Source organism: Hypanus sabinus, chromosome 18, assembly GCF_030144855.1.
Source record: "Hypanus sabinus isolate sHypSab1 chromosome 18, sHypSab1.hap1, whole genome shotgun sequence".
Classification (NCBI taxonomy): domain Eukaryota; kingdom Metazoa; phylum Chordata; class Chondrichthyes; order Myliobatiformes; family Dasyatidae; genus Hypanus; species Hypanus sabinus.
The window spans coordinates 60,179,485-60,201,709 of NC_082723.1; the positions used below are offsets into that span (position 1 = coordinate 60,179,485).

At 42.4% G+C, this 22,225-nt stretch overlaps 1 protein-coding gene across 11 annotated transcripts in view; it reads left to right on the forward strand.

Annotated features, from left to right (window-relative positions):
- Window positions 1-22,225, forward strand: part of LOC132407657 (tenascin-like) — a 167,039-nt gene that overhangs the window by 58,090 nt on the left and 86,724 nt on the right. For all 11 annotated transcript variants that reach the window (XM_059994459.1, XM_059994470.1, XM_059994458.1 and 8 more), the window contains exons 7-8: window positions 15,375-15,638; window positions 21,609-21,794. In XM_059994459.1, coding sequence (XP_059850442.1) covers window positions 15,375-15,638; window positions 21,609-21,794 — 450 coding nt within the window. The remainder of the gene's footprint in view (window positions 1-15,374; window positions 15,639-21,608; window positions 21,795-22,225) is intronic.

Here is a 22,225-nt window from a genome sequence, read left to right on the forward strand (position 1 = left end):
TAGTGTGGATGTTTTAAACTCAGCACTCTGTTAAGTGCCTGAACTCTTAGATCTAAATTGCACTTCAGCTTTCCTTCAACCATGTCTAGTGAATACTTATTATTGATTGAGAAGAAGCTTCTTAAAACTGTTGATAAAAGATCTTGATTTTCACAATTCTAGTGCAATAATCCTTAACAGCCTGAGAGATAAAGAGAGAATTGTCTGCCTCAGTTGAGGGTCAAAGATCACATGCTGCTCTACAGCTTTAACATTGCCTTTCATTGAAATGTTGCACTGAAACTCCCTAACTAGTTCATCACTCTGTAGACATCAATCAATGTCTCCTTCCTCAAGTTCTCCTACTTCCCGCTGTCTGTCACGGTGAATTTAAATCATGGCTTTGTTGGATATTCCTGTTCTGTTCCCGCTCCTCAACGTTACCTTCACTAATGCAAGTTACTCAGTGTATTCAGGTACATTCAGTGTATCCACTTTGTGAATAGTATTTTTGATTGCAGTGTCAATGAAGCATTCCCATGCTCTGGCCGGCTACAATGAGTTCTGGGGCTGTCAGCACTGGGGAAATGCAAACTGGAACAACTGCACTATCGACTGACAAAGCACGCTCAGTTGAATGGGCAAAGTCTGCAACCGAGCAAGCAACCTAGATCCAAGCGCCACTAAGTATCTTGGAAAGAGACCCTACAGGCGAGGAAGCATTAAATCAGGCCACGTTCATAGATTCATGGAGTTAGGCAGCTGAGAGCAGACCCTTCAGCCCAACATGCCAATGCTATCCAAGATGCCTTCCTACCCTAATCGCGTTTGCCCGCCTTAGGCCCATTTCCCTCTGAACCTTTCCTGTCCAAGTACCTGTCCAAATGTCTTTTAAACATTATACCTGGCTCTACCATTTTCTTTCACAGCTCATTCCAAATATCCTCTAGCTGCTGCATTTAAAGAAAAGACTGTCTCTCAAATCTTTCCCCTCTCATTTTAAACCCAGGGTAGAGGAGTCTGCAACTAGAGGACATTGGTAAAGGAAAAAAGCTTTTCAGGTGATCTGAGAAAGCAGTGAGTACATGGAATGACTAACCAGAGAAATTGGTAAAGCCAGGTAAAATTTGAGACATTTGGGCAGGTATATGAACTGGAAGGGTTTAGAGGGATCTGGGCTAATTGTAGGGAAATTCACTAGCTTAGGAAGGCACCTTGTCAGCATGGAGTTGGGTCAAATGGCTTGTTTCTCTGCTGCATTACTCTATCAATCTATGAGCACTTTAACTTGCGGACCAGTTTATACGGCACAGAGTCAGGTCCCCAATCCGAGTGCAGTTGGTGGAGAATGTGTCACAGGAGGCTGATGGCTTTAACAAAATGTTAATCTAGAAACTTTTCCTGTGCTCCCAGTGAGGATACAGCTTCACCCATGAGCACAGAGGATTCACATTGAAGAAGTCAGGTGCCAAGGTTTGACCCCCAAAACATGCTAATGAGCCAGAGTCCAGGTGGGGGTGGTGGGATGTTCACAAATAATAAGTCACCCCTAAGAAAGCCTATGATCAGCATTATCTGGTTTAAAACTCTACTGCTGACAGAAATATTATTGAAAATCTTGCAAGCAACTGGCTGAGGATAATAAATTTAGTTTTGCATCGAGCCATAAATGAAAGTCCAATTAATGCAGTTATGATCAGCCAGTGTATTAGCCTGGAGCCATTTCAGATGAGCAAATCTATAATTTCATACCTCATAAAGTCCTGGCTGCAGAAATAGTGGATCTTGATGATTCAGGTAAATTTCTAATATGTTTAATATATTTGCAGCAGAAACTAAACACCAGGCATAGCTGACAAGATTGGATCTGGGAAATGTCCAGGGATGGATATTTAATTCCCTTCTGGGATGTCCCAACACTGAACTCCGTATTTTGCCTGAACTAGGACTCTCTCAACGTGACTACATTCACAGGATCGCTGAAATGCGATCCGTTTCAGAACAATAAATCTCAAGCACAGGCTAAACCACACCAAGTGCATCCTCCCTGTGCTGTGTAGAAATGGTGCAGAATATTAGATCTAACTGAGAAAGAGTGAGTGATTGACCATCAATAAACTGGTGATAATGGGTGAAGGTTCAAGTGGTCTCTATCGTATCTGCCAAGCCTAGTGTTTCAACTCAATATTTGGATTGGAACAACTTAAAGTATTAAGGCTTCAGACTGCAAAACCACTTCAAGAGCATACCAGATTCTAATGCTGTAGCTAATGTGTCCTATTCTCACAAAGATCCACATTTAGCTCTCTCTTATTTCTTACCAGCACATTGCACTTCAGCCATAAGCACAGTGACACTTCTACATGAGCCCATTTCACATGCCTAGACTATCTGACCACCTCCTTTCCAAACCTCTCACCTGGACTTGCCTGTAACTTGCCCACTCTTGCTCCTCCCCTCCCCCTAGTGTTTATTCTGAACTCTGCCCTCTTACTTCCCAGTCCAGGTATAGGGTCTCAAATCAGAATATCAGCTGTCCGTTTGCCTCCGTAGATGCTGCCTGACCTGCTGAGTTCCTCCAACATTTTGTGTGTGTTGCTGCAGCTTTACAGTAACTGCAGTCTCTCTTGTGCTTTTGAACCTATGTTCAAGGTCTGATTCTGATGTGTCACATTATGAAGACTCTCTCCTTCTCTCTAGAGCACTGTCTGAACCTTTCCCTCGGTCAGTTATTGAGCACAGAAACCGTCTTCCAGCCGACTCTACCTTCCATAATTAATCCGAAGTTCTGGCACCGCTGCCTGACCCACAAACAGCCCAGTTCACCCCTCACCCCTACACTTACTGATCTACGTATTCGATCGCTTTCCAACTCTTCCCTTTCTCGCCATGACTATCTATGATCGTATGCATGGCGTCACGAATACAATAAAGCCCTGATAATTCCGCGTCGGTCTGCTTGCAATTCCGACGGTTCAGATGGTGTTTGTCTGGAGTGTGAGACGGAGTTCCGGAGTGTGACTGGGAAGATGCCAGGAACTTGGTCTAGAATGCCGAGGCAAGCTAAACTTCACTGGGTTTTATTCCCGTTCCCTTTAAACCCAAAATGTTCACTGGGAAACTGGTCACACGATTTATTTACTTGGTCTAACTTTTATTTACATGTTAAAGTGAAGTTAAAGTGTGTTGGCAGGTTAGTGGAAGTAGCATCCGACAGTCTGGAAATGTACCAGCTTGGCGTCAACAAGGTCCCAGGGTGCTGTATAATCACAGTTACCCTCAATAATCTTATTATTTCCATCAAGTAGAGACAAATTTAAAATATTTATATCAATTTTATACTAACATTTAGGATACAGAAACAGAATTCAACAGCAAATAATCAATCTAAAAAAACTAAAACAAATCTTCACAAAAATTAACACCGGCCCTTTCTTATAAATGTATATCATTACCTTAGAACCATAAAACTTACAGCACAGAAACAGGCCTTTTGACCTTCTTGGCTGTGCCGAACCATTTTTCTGCCTAGTTCCACTGACCTGCACCTGGACCGTATCCCTCCATATCCCTCTCATCCATGTACCTGTCCAAGTTTTTCTTCAATGTTAAAAGTGAGCCTGCATTCACCACTTCATCTGGCAGCTCATTCCACACTCCCACCACTCTCTGTGTGAAGAAACACCCCCCCCCATGTTCCCTTTAAACTTTTCCCCCTTCACCCTTAAACTATGCCCTCTGTTTTTTACTCCCCTAGCCTCAGTGGAAAAAGACTGCTTGCATTCACTCCATCTATACCCATCATAATTTTATACGCCTCTATCAAATCTTCCCTCATTCTTCTACGCTCCAGGGAATAAAGTCCTAATGTATTCGACCTTTCTCTGTAACTCAGTTTCTCAAGTCCCGGCAACATCCTTGTAAACCTTCTCTGCACTCTTTCAACCTTATTAATATCCTTCCTGTAATTAGGTGACCAAAACTGCACACAATACTCCAAATTCAGCCTCACCAATGCCTTATACATTCCAACTCTTAGATTCAATACTTTGATTTATAAAGGCCAATGTACCAAAAGCTCTCTTTACTACCCTATCTGTAACACTACTTTTCGGGAATTTTGTATCTGTACTCCCAGATCCCTTTGTTCTACTGCACTCCTCAGTGCTCAACCATTTATCTTGTATGTTCCACCTTGGTTTGTCCTTCCAAAGTGCAATACCTCACACTTGTCTGTATTAAACTCCATTGATCCCTGTGGCACACCACTAGTCACAGGCCTCCACTCAGAGAAGCAATCCTCCACTACCACTCTCTGACTTCTCCCTTTGAGCCAATGTCTAATCCAATTTACTACCTCACCACGTATACCTAGTGACTGAATCTTCCTAACTAACCTCCCATGCGGGACCTTGTTAAAGGCCTTACTGAAGTCCATGTGGACAACATCCACTGCCTTCTCTTTATCCATTTTCCTTATAACCTCTTCGAAAAACTCTAATAGATTTGTTAAACATGACCTACCACACACAAAGCTGTGTTGACTCTCCCTAATAAGTCCCTGTCTGTCTAAATACTTGTAGATCCTATCTCTTTGAACTCTATTGAACTCCTTCCAATAATTTACCTACCGCTGACGTCAAATTTAGCAGCCTATAATTTCCCGGATTACTTTTAGAGCCTTTTTTAAACAACGGAACAACATAAGCTATTGTCCAATCCTCTGGCACCTCACCCATAGATACCGACATTTTAAATATATCTGCCAGGGTCCCTGCAATTTCAACACTAGTTTCCTTCAAGGTCCGAGGGAATACTCTGTCATGTCCTGGGGATTTATCTACTCTGATTTGCCTCAAGATAGCAAGCACCCCCTCCACTTCAATCTGTACAGGTTCCATTACCTCACTACTTGTTTGCCTTATTTCCATTGCCTCCATGCCCGTTTTCTTATTCAATACAGATGCAAAAAAAAACCCATTTAGGATCTCCTCCCATTTCTTATGGTCCATGCATAGCTGACCACTCTGGTCTTCAAGAGGACCAATTTTATCACTTACTATCCTTTTGCTCTTACTATACTTGTAGAAGCTCTTAGGATTATCCTTCACCCTGACTACCAAAGCAACCTCATGTCTTCTTTAAGCCTTCCTGATTTCATTCTTAAGGTTTTTTTTGCACTTTTTATACTCCTCAAGCATCTTATTTGCTCCCTGTTTCCTATACATGTCATACATCTCTCTCTTCTTCTTGATCAGAGTTCCAATATCCCTAGAGAACCAAGGTTCCTTATTCTTATTCACTTTGCATTTAATCCTGACAGGAACATACAAACTCTGCACTCTCAAAATTTCTCCTTTGAAGGCCTCCCACTTACCAACGACATCCTTGCCAGAGAACAACCTGTCGCAATCCATGCTTTTTAGATCCTTTCTCATTTCTTCAAATTTGGCCTTTTTCCAGTTTAGAACCAGTTTAGAATTATGAAAAACGAAATCATGTAAATATTGTTTCTCCTTTTCTGACTGTCAGACTGATGCTAGTTGTTTCATGAGGATGAGAAGTCAGTGAGCCACAACTGGAGAGATTAATTGGGAGCTGAGATTGTTGATGTAAATTGAACTTGTATACAACATGCGCTCAACTCCTTGTCCAAAATAGTGTCCACTGACATCAATGGAGCCTGTAGTTTAAAATGTAGTGTAAGGTGCATGTGACATGTTTAACACAGATGTCTTGTTTTGTTGCTGCTCGGTCTGCTTTCGTGGTGAAAAGACAAGGAGATCTGGGAAATAAACGAGTCATGGATGGTGGGCTGTTCTGGAGAAGGGGACAGAAAGACTCCTATGAATTAGGGAGGAACATATATGGAGGAAACGGGACTGGTAGAGACAGCATTGGAGCAACTATTAGGACTGAAAGGTAAATCCCTTTTGAACTGATAAACATCAGAGACGGTGACCACAACTCCCTAACGTTTAGCATAGCCTTGACGGTATGGGACAATATTTAATAGGGGGAGGGCTAATGATGATGTCACTGAGCAGGACATTGGGAGCTTAGATTGGGAACAGATGTTCTCAGGGGTATGTACAATGAAACTGTGGAAGTTGTTTAGAGAGCATTTGCATGAAGTTCTGGAAAGGCTGGTCCCGTTACGGCAAGGAAAGGATGGTAAGGTGAAGGACCATGTTTGACAAGACTAGTGGAATATTTAGTCAAGCAGAGATATCCAGATTTCAGGTTTAGGAAGCAAAGATCAGACAAAGCTTTAGAAAGTTACAAGTTTGCCGGGAAGAAGGTTAAGAAGGGATTGAAGAAAGTTGAAGGGGTCATGAGAAGGCCTTGCCCAGTGGGACCCCAAAGTGTTCTACACACATGTGAAGAACGGGAGTATAACTAGAGCGAGGGCAGGAGCGATCGGGGTGGAAGAGGAAATGTGCCTGGAGCTGGAGGAGGAAGGGGAGGTCCTTAATGAATATTTTACTTCAGTATTTGACAGTCAGAGGGACTTTGACAAATGTGAGATCAGCGTAGAACAGGCTGATGTGCTGGAACATATCAACACTGATAAAGAGGATGTACTGAAACTTTTGATAAACTTTAGGATATAAAAGTCCCTGGTGACAGATGGAATATACCCCAGCTACTATGGGAAGTGAGGGAAGTGATTGCTGCAACTTTGCCACAGGAGTAGTGCCAGAAAATTGGAGGATGGCAAATGTTATTCTTTTGTTCAAGAAAGGTAATGGGAAAACCCTGGGAATTAGAAGCCAGTGACTCTTACATCAGTGACAAGCAGACTATAGGGGAGGATACTTAGAGGCAGGACTTCTGAACATTATAACCTGATTAAGAATAGTGGGCATAGATTTGAGAGGGGCTGGACAAGCCTTATGACCCTGATTCACTTCTTGAAGAAAGTGACAAAACAAATTGATGAAGGTAGTGTGGTGGATGTGGTGTATATGGATTTTAGAAAGGGAATTGACTAGGTTCCTCATGGTAGGCATGGTAGCAAGTCAGGAGGCCTGGAAACAAGGGAGATTAGGCTGCATTTGGAATTTGCTTGCCCACAGAAGACAGATGGTGGTAGGAGATGGAATATATTCTACCTGGAGGTCTCTGACTAGTAGTGTTTTGCAGGGATCTGTTCTGGGAACCCCTGCTCTTTGTGATATTTATAAATGACTTAGTGAAAGGAGGATTAGTAAATTTGAAGATAGCATGAAGGATGATGACTGTTGTGAACAGTGTAGAAGGTTGCTGTAGATTACAATGGAACATAGACAGGCTGCAGAGCTGCACTGAAAATGGCAGATGGAATTCAATCCAGGAAAGTGTGAAGTGATACACTTTATGGGGTCAAATTTGGATGTAGAGTACAAAGTGCAGGAACAGATGGATTTGGGATCCATGTCTATTGATCCCTCAAAGGTGATGCACAAGCTGAGCAGGTAATTAGAAGGCATTTGGTGTGTTGGTCTTCATTGGTCAGGGGAGTCCGTTCAAGAGCCATGAGCTATCATTGCAGCTCTATAAAACACTGGGTAGACCACATTTGGAGTATTGTGTTCAGTTCTGGTCACCTCGTTATAGGAAGAATGTGAAAGCTTTAGTGAAGGGGCAGAGGAAACTTACCAGGCTGCTGCCTGGATTAAAGAACATGGCTTATGAGGAAAAGTTGTGAGAGCTAGGGTTTTTCTCTTGGGAGCAAAGGAAGATGAGAGGCAACTTGATGGAGGTGTAAATATCATAAGGGGCATAAATAGAGAGGACAGCCGGCACCTTTTTCTCCCAGGTCGTTAATGACTAACATGAAAGCCCATAATTTTAAGGTGATTGAAGGAAAGTATAGGGTGGTGGAAATGTTAGAGGTAGGTATTAGATGCAGAGAGTGGTAAGACCATAAGGCCAAAAGAGATAGGAGCAGAATTAGGCCATTTGGCCCACTGAGTGTGCTCTGTAATCATAGCTGATTTACTTTCCTTCTCAACTGCATTCTTCTGCCTTCTTCCTGTAACCTTTGACACCCTTACTAATCAAGAAGCTGTCAAACTCTGCTTTAAATATACACAAAGACTTGGCCTCCACAGCTACCTGGGGCAATAAATTCTACAGATTCACCACTCACTGGCTAAAGAAATTCCTCCTCATCTCTGTTCTAAAGGAATGCCCTTTTATTCTGAAGCTGTTCTATGTTTCAAGAAAATCTCCCCGTTTAAAAAATAGTCTATGCCTTTATTCTTTCTTCCAAAGTGCATCACCATACACTTCTCTACACTGTATTCCAACTGCCACTTCTAAACTCATTCTCCAAATCTGCCCAAGTCCATCTGCAGACTTCCTGCTTCCTCATCACTAACTGCTCCTCCACCTATCTTTGCAAACTTGGCCACAAAGCCATCGGTTCTGTAATCCACCCCACTGCCAGTTAACGTGAAAAGAAGCTATCTCCTATCCATGCCAGAATCTGTCCCTGGGCTTTTATTTTGTTTAGCAGGCTCATGTGCGGCACCTTGTCAAGGGTCTTCTGAAAATCCAAGAGGATCCACAGCATCCACTGACTCTCCTTTGTCTTTCCTGCCTGTTATTTTCTCAAAGAATTCTAACAGATTTGTCAGACAAGAGTTTCCCTTAAGAAGCCATGCTGACCACAGCCTATTTTATCATGTGCCTATAAGTACCCCAAAACCTCATTCTTAATGATGAACTTTAACAGCATCCCAACCACTAAAGTCAGGGTAACCGGCCTGTAACTTTCTGTCTTTTTCCTCCCTCCCTTCTTAAAGAGTGGAGTGACATTTGTAATTTTCAAGTACTCCAGAACCATTCCAGAATCTAGTGATTCTTGAAAGATCATGAATAGTGCCTCCACAATCTCTTTCAGAACCCTGGGGCGTAGTCCATCTAGTCCAAGTGACTTACCTGCCTTCAAACCTTTCAGCTTTCCAAGCATCTTCTTCTTAGACTACACTCACCCGAATTTCTGGCATGCTGTTGTTGTTTTCCACAGTGAAGACTGATGCAAAATATTTATTGAGTTCATCCACCATTTCTTTGTCCCCCATTACTACCTCTCCAGTACCATCTTCCGGCGGTCCAATATCCATTCTCACTTCTCTTTTACTCTTAGTATATCTGAAAAATCTTTTGCCAATCTCTTTTATACTATTGACTAGCTTACCTTCATATTTCATCTTTATTTTTTCTCCTTATTGTTTTTTATTTGTCTTCTGTTGGTTTCAAAAACATCTCAATTCTCCAGCTTCTCACTAATTTGTGCTATATTGTATGATGTCTCTTTTGCTTTTCTGCTGTCTTTGATGGCTCTAGATAGCTGCAGTTACCTCGTCCTCCCTTTAGAATATAAATGCATGGAATGCTTGTAGGGGCATTGGGGACATTGAAGAGACTCTTAGATAGGCACATGGATGAAAGAAAAATGGTTTATAAGAGAGAAGGGTTAAGTTGATCTTAGAATAGGTTAAAAGGTGAGCACAACATCCTATGCCAAAGGGCCTGTACTGGACTGTACTGTTCTATGTTCTATGAAACCTGTATCCTTGGGGTTTGAAGGCAGTGGCCACAGTGACAATGGACACTCTGGCTGTCACCTTTCAAAGGTTCGTTGATTTAAGCCTGGTTTCCTCAGAGTAAAAAGTGACATAAGCGAGAGAGAGAAAAGAAAAAACTGGGAATATTAACAACCTGCACAAAATGCTGGAGGAACTCAGCAGGTCAGATAGCATCAATGCAAATGAATAAACAGTCGACTTTTTGAGTCAAGACCCTTCATGAGGGTGCAAAGGATGGAGAAAGAAGCCAGAAGGTAGGGGTGAGGGGAAGGAGCGCAGGTTAGCAGGTGACAGGTGAAACCAGGTGAGGGGGAGGGGTGGGGCACCAGACAGAGGTGAAGGGAAGATAAGGAGAAAATAAGGGGTAAGAGGGGGAGCCAGAATGGGGAATGAAAAAAGAGAGAAGTGAGGAGAAATTACTAGAAGTTAGAGAAATTGATGTTCATGTTTGAGGTGACCCAGATGAAAAATGAGGTGTTGCTCCTCCAACTAGAGAGTGGTCTCATCAGGGCTGAAGAGGAGGCCATGGACTGATATGTCGGAATGGGAATGGGAAGTAGAATTAAAATGGGTGGCCACCAGGAAAACCTGCCTCCCAGCTTCGCAATTCATCCCTTCTTATTCCAGCTTCTTCCGTCTACCTGATATGAGGCTCTCAGCCCGAAATGTCAAAGTTCCTCCAACACTGCATGTGCTTTTTCTCTCCTGCATCTGCAGAATCTCTTGTGTTTATGACTAAAAATAATAAACCAGTTAACCTGGCACAACTGTTGTGGAAATGTTGGAATCTATAGTTGAGGAAGTAGGAACAAAAAACATGGAAAATAATTACAGAATTGAGCAGTCAGCCTGGATCTATGAAAGAAAAATCATGTTCGGCAATTCACTGAAACGTGAAATTGTTGGAGTAAACAAGGATAAATCGATTGTGGAATATTTGGACTTTCAGGATGAGAACAAAAGAAACTAGGAGCTCATGTAGACCACCAGGCGCTCTAAGCCTGCCCAGGTGTTCACTGTGACCATGGCTGATCTATGCTGGCCTCAGTTCCTCTCTTATTCCCATTCCCCATACCTTCAATTAGATAACAACTGGTGTTGAAATGCTGGCATGATGCTTATTAATGGAAAGAACACAGAGAGTAGAAATAAACCACGTGGGAGTTGGGACAAGTAGAGTGGTATAGGGGTTTGTGTCAAGGTGGTAGCTATTGACAATCTCTTTCGCTGGTTTCTTTCGCTGGTTTAGAGGAGTGGACAAAGTGCAGTATGTTTCACCCTGGGTTGTTTCTCATGACAGTGAGCTCTGTGAGAGACTTCAGATGGCTGTGGATAGGCAAAATGTGGATGAAATTACCCCCCCAAAAAAAATTACCATTTATGTGGAAAAACTTATATGGTCCACCTTGGTAGAGAAAAAGAATAATTTTTAAATGGAAAATGTGCAAAATTTGTTCCCATTGAGGAAAATAAAACACCTTTGCCATTGGGGAAAAAAACCTGAGTTTCCTTGTGTACAAATAACTAATTTTTACTATACAGCAGGGGTTCCCAATCTGGGGTCTGTGGACACTTTGCCTAATGGTATTGGTCCATGACATAAAAAAAGGCTGGGAATTTCTGGGAATAGCTTCAACATTCAATTAGAAATGCAAACTGTATTGCAGGATGAGTTGAGATATCGTGCTCCATATATTTAGATCACTTGTAAGACCCTTCCTGAAATATTAGGTATAGAAGAGATTTTGCAGATGCTGGAAACCCCCAAAGCATCAAATGTCCATAGTTGCAGCCTAACCTACTGAGGTAGGTAGGTAGGGGTGTGTGTGTGTGTGTGTGTGTGTGTGTGTGTGTGTGTGTGTGTGTGTGTGTGTGTGTGTGTGTGTGTGTGTGTGTGTGTGTGTGTGTGTGTGTGTGTGTGTGCGTGTGTGTGTGCGTGTGCGTGTGCGTGAGAGAGAGAGAAATATTAGGTAGCTGGGTATAGAGTGCGATAGAGAGATCATCACAACGTTTCACCAGACTGATGGCTAGGATTGTGAGTTTGTTGTATGACCAGGGATGAAGTCGAGCAGGCCTCTGCTCTCTCAATCTGAGAAGGATGAGAGCCAACCTCTGAATCTTTAGAATTCTTGACTGCAGAGGATTGTGCAGGCTCATTCACTAAATGTATTCAAGACTGAGAATAACAGTTTTTTTAGATATTGGGGGTGGTAGGGGATTTGAGAAAGTGATGCTTTGTTTAAAGAGTCTTATTGCACAGCAGAGCAATTACACAGGGGCTGGTTGGGTCCTTTCTGCTAATATTTCTAATGTCCAATGTTTATGGTAAGGATAGTTAAAGTTCACTCTTGGTTACATTTGTAGCATATAGCAAGGGGTAAGGGTAAAAAGTACATTTGGTACTCACACTGTGAGTCCTTCAAGCAAAGAGGGATCACCCAGCAGAAGAAATTACAAAGCTCTAAAATGATCCAAGTAACTGGTCCTTACGATGCCTCACTCTGATGACCGAATGGCCGTCCACCCTGTGATTATCTTCTGCCTTTGCAAATAAAATTGAAAAGAAACAGGCAACGTGTGTCTGTCAGTGAAAATTAACCTATAGATTCACTCATTCACGATTATTAACATAGCAACTTTAGCTTGTGAAGCATCTTTCCTGGATCAGTATGCTTGCCAGGTGGTAATTAAACGAAGGAAGTCCTCATGAATATTTAAACTGTTTTCTACGGCAGAAAATAGCAAAAGCATATTTCAAACATACGTACCTTTTATGAAATCAAGTAACACTGAAGTGCAGATGTGATGGCTCTGGGCCTTAAATGTGCACACACACACTACAGTTCAAAGTTCAAATTAAATTTTTTATAAAAATATGCACGTCACCACATACTACCCTGAGACTAACTTTCTTGAAAGCATTCACAGTAGTACAAAGAAATTCAATAGAATCAATGAAAAACTACAAAGACTGACAAGCAACCGACTTGCATAAAGAAGGCAAACAGAGCAAATATAAATATAGATTAATAAATTAATCAATAAATAAATGGGTTAATAAATAGATCACTCAACCATTTTGAGGACGTGAGTTGTAGACTTTTTGAAAATGAGACTATAGGTTGTGGAATTAGTTCAGTGTTGAGGTGAGTGAAGTTATCCACACTGGTTCAGAGCTTGATGGTTGAAGGGTGGTAAGATCTAAGTCTCCTGCACCTCCTTCCTGATGGCAGCAGCAAAAAGAGAGCATTGAAATTGACAAGGCCGAGAGCAGAAGATGAGCGGGTGTTCAGCACCGTCTGCCGGACTTGACCATACTGCCTCGCACTGCTGCCGGAGGAAGGTGAAGGGGTCTTGGCTCCCATGCTGTAAGCTTTGATCGCATCGGCAGCATGACTCGTGCCTGAGGAACTCTGCAGTTTGATGTTTAACTTCCTCAATGCCGAACGCACTCAGCAGATGTGGCTCATGCTCCACGCGTTTGGGTTTAATTTTTTTTTACCATTTGCGCGACTTGATCAAGGTGCTCCGGTGCAGGACTGTCCCTGCAGCTGTGGAATGCAGCCATCAACACAGCGCTATACTGAACTAACTCCGTGGCTGTGACTCCTGGCCCGTTATGGGAACTCTACGGTTTGATGTTTAATATTCTGTGTGTTATTTCCTCATGTTCTGCTGATTGCGCGATTTGTGCCTTTTTCGCATGTTGGGCACTGGGTGTTTTCTTTAAATGGGTTCCATGGTTTCTCTTTGTTTCGTGGCTGCCCGCCGGAGGAGAAATCTCAGGGTTACTAGTCCAGTAACTTTATTATTCATTTTCCACTAATAAGGTAATAATTCCCCAAAATTAGGACTTCTGAATATTGCCATAGAAATGATTATATTCCAGGAAAGTCTTCTGGTTTGCAATTTGAAACTGCTCACTGAATTCTATCTGAGTACATAAGATACTCATTCAAAGCTGAATTTTAAGGTGGAAGAAAATGTACAGAATATAAGAAATATGAATGACAGGGGAATGAGGGACAAATATTTTATTTTGAATCTACCATTCAGGTTGTTGTCAATTTTAAACTCTTTGGGGGATGATTTAAAATTGCCCTGTGATCATTGTAGAAGTAAACCTTACCCCAATTCTAAAGGGGTTAAAATGTAGCAAACACCGGTAATTTACATATGTATAAATGCAACGCATGGCATTCACGTACACACAGAAAGTACACAATTTATGAAAAGACAATGAGTAAGTCAGCAGAGGAACACAATGAGCTGTAATTTTACAACGTGGGACTGAATTACAAGCTAAATGTCAAGTTCAGGACATTAAATGAGATGCCATGAGTCTAACCTTCACAAATATTTGTCACTCTATTGTACACTTTGAAGAACTTGCACGTAAGATGGTCATCAAACTTGCAACAAAAACTGAAGTCCTGTAACTATTGGTTGCAAGTGCCCTCTTAACAATGTGCTCATTGATAATAACTGGGAATTTTCCCTAGATTATGGAATTTATACTTGGAGAAATGCTGTTGGAGAATCTTTAAAAAAGAACAATTGTTGAATTTTGAAAACCTTGGCACTGAATTAATGCACACTAACTCACCTTCTTCCTCAGTTCCTCCCCCATTTATTGGTGTCCAAGGTCCCAGGCTCCTCAGTACCTCTGCTCCAAATTCAGCTCAATGCTATTGGGTGGAGGGGTGTAGAGGCAGAAGGATCTGAACTGAGTGAATCAGGCTGGGGAGACAGACCAATAAGGTACTGTACCCTGACACTGCCCATTGGTAGTGCTTTTCTGCAGCCTGACCCAGGCAATCAATCCTGGAGGCTGGAGTCATCAGCAGAGGGTAGATTTAGTTTGGAGGCAAAGGCAGGCTTGTGGCACTAAAATCATGGGTAGATCCCTCAAGCTCTAGAGCATACTAATGTGGTGCCTGTTAGAAAACAGCCAGAGCCTCCTGACTGGCTGCATCACTGCCTGGTATGGGAACTGTAATTCCCTCAATCAATCGCAGGACTCGACAGAGAGTGGTGCGGACAGCCCAGCACATCTGTAGATGTGAACTTCCCAATATTCAGGACAATTACAAAGACAGGTGTGTAAAAAGGGCCCAAAGGATCATCGGGGGTTCAAGTCACCCCAACCACAAATTGTTCCAGCTACTACCATCCGGGAAACTGTACTGCAGCAAAAAAGCCAGGACCAACAGTCTCCTGGACAGCTTCTTCCACCAGGCCATCAGACTGCTTAATTCATACTAACACAACTGTATTTCTAGGTTATATTGACTGTCCTGTTATACATACTATTTATTGTAAATTACTATAAATTGCACATTGCACATTTAGACAGAGACATAATGTAAAGATTTTACTCCTCATGTATATGAAGGATGTAATAAAATCAATTCAATTCAATTCAATGCTTTTTTGAACAGTATCTATTAGCTGTTTTAAGGAGTCCTGATTATGAAGTTCAACATCTGAAAGGATCATGGTATTCCATAATCCAAGCAAGCCAATAAAACCAGGACTCAAGTGTGAAAGGAGTGTAGAACTTTTGTTTTCACTATTTCCAACAAATCAATACAAGTTAAGGCAATAGCCCTCTTGATGATAATCTGGTTCTATGTTTAAATTAAGTAATAAGTGAAATGTTATTGCGATTACATTGGTTTTTGCCTCTAAAATGGGTCCAATATTATTGCATTTGGACCCTAATGTGAAGCAAGAGACACTGGTTTGTGAAAAGCCTGGTGATGATGCTCCGTGCCTAACATGGTAAGTGATCCGTTTTACACGTTAACTCCACAGTGATTGATGCACCAAGCCAAGTGGAAGTGAACAAGGTCACAGACTCCACTGCTCACATCACCTGGCGCAACCCAGCGGCACACATTGAGGGAATCAGCCTGTTCTACGGGACCATAGGCGGCGAGAAGGCAGAGGTCAACCTTCCTGACGTGGAGACAACCTATTCCATTGCCAAGCTTCAACCAGATACTAAATACGAAGTGTCACTGGTTTCCAAACGTGGGGATATGAGGAGTGTTCCAGCCACCAACACATTCACAACAGGCAAGACCATATTTTCAAAATAATGAGGTTATTTGTTGGAATTGTTCATAGCATTTTTTCTAGAAAGTAGTCATAATTCTGGAAGTTTCAAAGTTAAAATAGAAAGGAATAAAGTAGGCTCTGAAGTCCTAAATTCTGGGAAGGCTAAGTTCAAAAGCATGAGAGAGGACCTGGTGGAAGTAGATTGGGAGAAGATGTACATGGTAAAATCAACATCTGACAAAACTTTCTCTTTTAAAAGAAAGTTGTAAGTTGTGGTGAACTACATAGACCTGTCTGGACATGCCCCCTGCTGACTGCTCCTGTGGCTCCTCCCACAGACCCCTGTATAAAGGCGATTGAGGCCTGAGCCCGGCCTCTCAGTCTCCAGGATGTAGTATGGTGGTCAACCACTGCTTGTTCCTTCTACCAGTCAATAAAAGCCGATATCTCGCCTTTACGTCTCAGAGAGAGTTATTGATGGTGCAACAAAAGTAAATGGGTAGTATTTCCCAGTCAGGGTGAAAAGCAAAGATGGCAAGATGAGGCAGCCTTAGATGACAAATATTATTGAATGTTTGATCAAAAAAAGAGAGAAAAAATATGACATGTACAGGCAGTGGGAATATAGAGGGGAAAGGAGAGAACTTAAGAAAGAGATTAGGAAGTCAAGAAGGAGCCATAGCAAGTCAGATTAAGGCATTCTCTAAGTATATCAGGCAGAATAAGGCTGCCAGGGAAAGAGTTGCCTTAGGGCCCAAAGGAGTAATCTGCATGCAAAGCCAGGGAGTGTGGGTGAGGACATAATGAATACTGTATTCACCAAAGAAAAGGATGTGGAAGATTATGAGTTCAAAGAGAGGTGCATCACGTCAATATGAAGAGGGTAAAGATGTTAGATATTTTGGAACGCAGAGTAAATAAATCTTAGGACTGGATGAGATCTATCCCAGGGTACTATGGGAAGCAAATGAGGAGATTACTGAGACCCTAAAGGAAAATATGCACTTTTGTTATCCATTGAGGCTGGAGGATACTGAACATCATTCTTTTGTTTAAGCAGGGACCAGGGTAAACTAGTTAACTACAGCCGGTGAGCCTCATGACAGTAGTTACCAGGCTGGGTCTGAAATGGGATTGTCATGGTAACGTTAAGTACCTTTAACCAGTGGATTACCAGGAGAGACTTGGACCTGGTGGACCCAAGTGCAAAGGAGACCAGGGACGGGGATGGAATCTTTTACTAGTGGATTGGTTAGTAGAGAATACAGGCTAGGCCTCAAGAATCACTGTACACAGAGTAGGTAGGCTCAAGGCTGAGTGAAGATGAACAGAACAGCGGGAACTTAAGTAGACAAACAAAACTCGGCACAGCCGCACCAATAACTAAAACAAGACATTGGAGTAAATCACCAACTAATAATCGGGGACAAGAAGCATCAGAGCCTAGAAGATTCTGGTGCCCCCAGGTGACCGAGGTGAAGGCGGCATATGGCATGCTTGCCTTCATTGGCCATGGCAGAGAATATAAATGTTGTGACGTTTCTGGTGCAACTTTAAAAAACATTGGTCAACGAGCCTTTTGGGTGTAGTATTGGGAGTACTGCTGATCACCACATTAGAGGAAGGATCCGATTATGCCAGAAGGGCTGCAGAGCAGCATCACCAGGATTGGATTAGATACAACTTTATGGTCATTGTGCCGAGTAAGATGTTGCCTAGATTGGAGGACTTCAGTTGTGGATAGGCTAGGCTTGTTCTTCCTGGAGTGAATGAGGTTGAGGGGTGACTGGGTAGAGGTATATAACATTTATATGAGCCATAGATAGGGCAGATATCAGAATCTCATTCCCATGATAAGGACGTCAACAACTAGAAGGTATAGGTTTAAGGTAAGAGTGAGGAGTTTTAAAAGGGATTGTTTGCTGCCCAGAGAGGGGTTGATATCTGTAATGTGCTGCCAAAGGAGATGTTGGCATCAAATACATCACGGGCATTTAGACAGGCAGTGAAAGGCAAGGTGTAGAAGGTCTTCATTCAGGCAAATGGAATTGGTGTTGATAGGTAGAGAGGTCTGCTGATAGTATGCTGATAGTGGGCCGAAAGGCCTGCTGCTGCACTGTATGTCTCTTTGAGTCTGACATACACCCTTAAATTCAGGGTTATTTTCCACGTACCTCCTGATTTTATTTTGCATGCGGTCTAGGGCATTTTTTTCACCTGAGAAAGCGTCTGTGCATTTCTTTGTTAATCCCAAGGTAAAGGAAGCAAGATCACCTGGTCATTTGAATTGTGGACATGTGTTCTGGAATGGTTTACAGATGTCCGTACCTATACACTTGGAGATCTGAGAGCTGACACACTGGTGTAATTCCGATTCAATTCCCAATCCCTCCTTCAGTGCTTGCCGGCATGCTGTAACTCATTTAAATGGGATGAGACTCCCTCATGCAGGAGGTCAAGCTAAATTCCATTTCCATCAGGCGCCATCTGTTGAGTTTTGTCCTCAGAAACAGCTTAACTCATCTGCAGGGCAGTCTTAACTAGCATGCTGCTGACAACGTTGTTGGGAGTTCAATAAATTTAACATTTAACACACGCACACACAATCGCAGGAGGATCTCAGCAGGCCAAGCAGCATCCATGGAAAGGGACAAAGAGTGGACGTTTTGGCCTGAGACCCTTCACCAGGACCAGAAAGGAAGGGGGACAAAGCCAGAATAAGAAGGTGGGGGGAGGGGGGAGAGAAGTGTACAAGCTCAAAGGTGACGGGTGAATCCAGGTGAGGCCGAATGTCTCTAACATTTGCAGAACCGTGACCAAACCTTAGGCACAGACATTTTACTCGCACAGCATGTATGTATTGCACTGTACCGCTGCTGCAATAAAAAAACAAATTTCATGATGGGAGAGGGGAGGCAGTGGAGGGCACCAGAGAGACGTTCTATAATAATCAATAAGCCAATTGTTTTGAATCAAATGACCTTTCTTGGTGTCTCAGGGCTGGGTGTGTCTGCCCCCACCCCCGGCACTCCTTCTCTACCACCCTCACCTTTCCCAACATCCTTTGCTCCCATCAAATTTACAAACTCACTCTCTGCTCCACATTGACAAGTAAGACCATAAGATATAGGAGCAGAATTCGGCCATTTGGCCCAGTGAATCTGCTCTGCCCTTCCTTCATGGCTGATCCAATTTCCCTCTCAGCCCCAAACTGCTGCCTTCTCCCCATATCCCTTCATGCCCTGACCAATCAAGAATCTATCAAGCTCTGCTTTAAATACACATAGAGACAGCCTCCACAGCTGCCTGTGACCAAAAATTCCAGATTCACCACTCACTGGCCAAAGAAATTCCTCCTCATCTCTGTTCTAAAAAGGATGCCACTCTATTCTGAGGCTAAGGTCCTCTGGTCTTAGACTCTCACACCAGAGGAAACATCCTTCCACATCTGCTCTATCAAGACCTTTCACCATTTGATAGATTTCAGTGAGGTAACCCCTCACTCTTCATATGACAAGCCAGGAATCATTTTGTGAAACTCCTCTGAACCCTCTCCAGTTTCAGCCCATCTTTTCTATGATAAGCAGCCCAAAACTGCTCACAATACTCCAGGTGAGGACTCACCAGTGCTTTATAAAGACTCAACATTACCTCCTTGCTTTTATATTCTAGTCCTCTTGAAATAAATGCTAACATTACATTTGTCTTCCTCACCACAGACTCAACCTGCAAATTAGGGAATCCTGCACAAAAAGTCCCAAATCCCTTTGCACCTCAGTTTTTTGAATTTTCTCTCCATTTAGAAAATAGTCAACCCTTTTATTTCTTCTACCAAAATGCATGACTATACACTTTCGGACACTGTATTTGAGCTACCATTTCTTTACCCATTCTCCTAATATGTCTGTCCTTTTGTAGCCTTTCTCTTCCTCAAAGCTACCTGCCCCTTAACCTATCTTCATATCATCTGCAAACTTTGCAACAAAGCCATCAGTTCCATCAATCAAATCATTGACATACAATGTGCAAAACAATCACTTCCAACACAGTCACTGGCAACCACCCAGAAAAGGCTCACTTTATTTCCACTCTTTGCCTCCTGCCAATCAGCCACTGCTTTAGCCATGCTGGAATCTTTCCTGTAATACCATGGGCTCAAATCTTGTTAAGATTTGAGCCTCATGTGTAGCACCTTGTCAGTGGCCTTCTGAAAGTCCAAGTACACAACATCAACCAATTCTCCTTTGTCTATCCTGCTTGTTACTTCTTCAAAGAATTCCAACAGATTTGTCAGGCAAGATTTTCCCTTGTGGGAACCAGGTTATCTACAGCCTATTTTATCAAGTGCCTCTAAGTACCCTGAAACCACATCCTTAACAATCAACTCCAACATCTTCGCAACCACTAGCCTATAGTTTCCTTTCTTCTGCCTCTCTCCCTTCTTAAAAAGTGGAGTAACATTTGCAATTTTCCAGTCTTCCAGAACCATTCCAGAATCTAGTGATTCCTGGAAGATCATTCCTAATGCCTCCACAGTCTCCGCAGCCATCTCTTTGAGAACCCTGGGGTGTACACCATCTGGTCCAGGTGACCTATCTACCATCAGACTTTTTAGTTTCATAAGAACTTTCTCTCTAATAATGGTAACTTCACACACTCCATGTCCCCTGACACCTGGAAGTTCCACCATACTGCTAGTGTCTGTCACAATAAATACTGATGCAAAATACTTACTCAGTTCATCTGCCATTTCCTTGTCCCACACTACTACCTCTCCAGCATTGTTTTCCAACAGCCTGATATCCATTCTTACCTCTCTTTTACACTTCATGTATCTGAAGAAACTTTTGGTGTCCTCTTTATTATTGACTAGCTTACTTTCATATTCTATCTTTACCTTCTTAATTACATTGTAGTTGCCTTCTGTTTGATTTTCAAAGCTTCCCAGTCTTCTAAGTTCCCAGTAATTTTTGCTCTATGGCTTTTATGTTGTCTTTGACTTCCCTTGTTAGCCACAGTTGTGTCATCTTGCATTTAGAATACTTTTTCCTCTTTGGGATGTATACATCCTGTGCCTTCCGAATTGCTTCCAGAAATTCCAGCCTGCTCTGCCGTCATCCCTGCCAGTGTTCTTTTCCAATCAATCCTGGCCAACTCCTCTCTCTTGCCTCTGTAATTCCCTTTACTCCACTGTAATACTGATACATCTGACTTTAGCTTCTCCTCAAATTTCTGGGTGAATTTGATCAGATTATGATTACTTTCCCCTAAGGGTTCTTTTACCTTAAGCTCTCTAATCAATTCTGGGTTTGTTACTGAACACCCAATCCAGAATAACTGATCCTCTAGTGGGCTCAACCATGATCTGCTCCAAAAAACCATCTTGTAGCCATTCTAGAAAATCTACCCTTGGAATCCAGTACCAATCTATTATTTCTATTCTGCCTGCATATTGAAATCTTCCATGACTATTGTAATATTGCCCTTTTAGCATGCATTATCCTGTTGTAATTTGTAGAGCACATCCTTACTACTGTTTGGTGGGGGGGGGGGGGAATCTATATACAACTCCCATCAAAGTCTTTTTACCTTTGCAGTTTCTTAGCTCTATCCACAACAATTCAACACCTCCCGACCTTATGTCACCTCTTTATAATGATTTGATTTAATTTTTTACCAAGAGAGCAATGCTGCCCCCCCATTCCTTCCTGCCTGTCCTTATGATACACCCCATGGGTAGCACACCCACGCTGAGATGTCATGGCAGTGTATGATACTCCACATCCAAAATCTGGTTCTATTAGGGACAGTGCAGTTGAACGGTAGCAGCAGAGTCGAATGTGTTGCCACTAATTCCCACAGTGCTTAGTTCAACCAACTATGACTAGATCGCTGGAGAAGAGCACATGAGTAAAGACATTAAGTGTATCTTAGCTTCCTTAAGAACGCCTTCAAATCTTCTTCCTTCCCCGTCCTTTTTACATCTAGACCTCGACCCTCCAAGGAACCTCCGAAACGTGTCTCAGACAGAGGACAGCATCACCTTGCAGTGGAAGAATAGCAGAGCGGGAGCCACAGAGTACAAAGTGAAGTATTCTCCACTGGCAGGAGGAGAACATATGGAAACTACTGTCCAGAGAAGTACTCAACAAGCCACCACCATTAAGATTTCCGGTAATAATATTCTTCGCACTATATAAAATTCAGCACTTTAATATTTGCTAGCTTGCATTAAACAGAAACACCATGGTTAGCCTTCCCAGAGGTAAAATCCATTCAGTTGCACCAGGGAAATAAACTCACAATCCAGCCTTCATTTAACCTTTTCTTTCAGAAAAACAATTGTATTGCTTGTTTGGTATTTGTCTTCCATCTTTACAGGGCCGGTGGTTTGGAATAAGTTGTTTCTAGAATACTTTGGGATAAAATAAGCTTTTCCCTGTATCACAATGTGAACTGAAGGCAGATCTACTTTGAAACTGATTTTTATTTCCATTCTGTTGGGCAAGTTCCTCCTACTAATTCTTTGTCAGACCATAAGATATAGGAGAAGAATTAGGCTGTTGAGCCTATCCAGTGTGGCTTGCCACTTCATTACGGCTGAC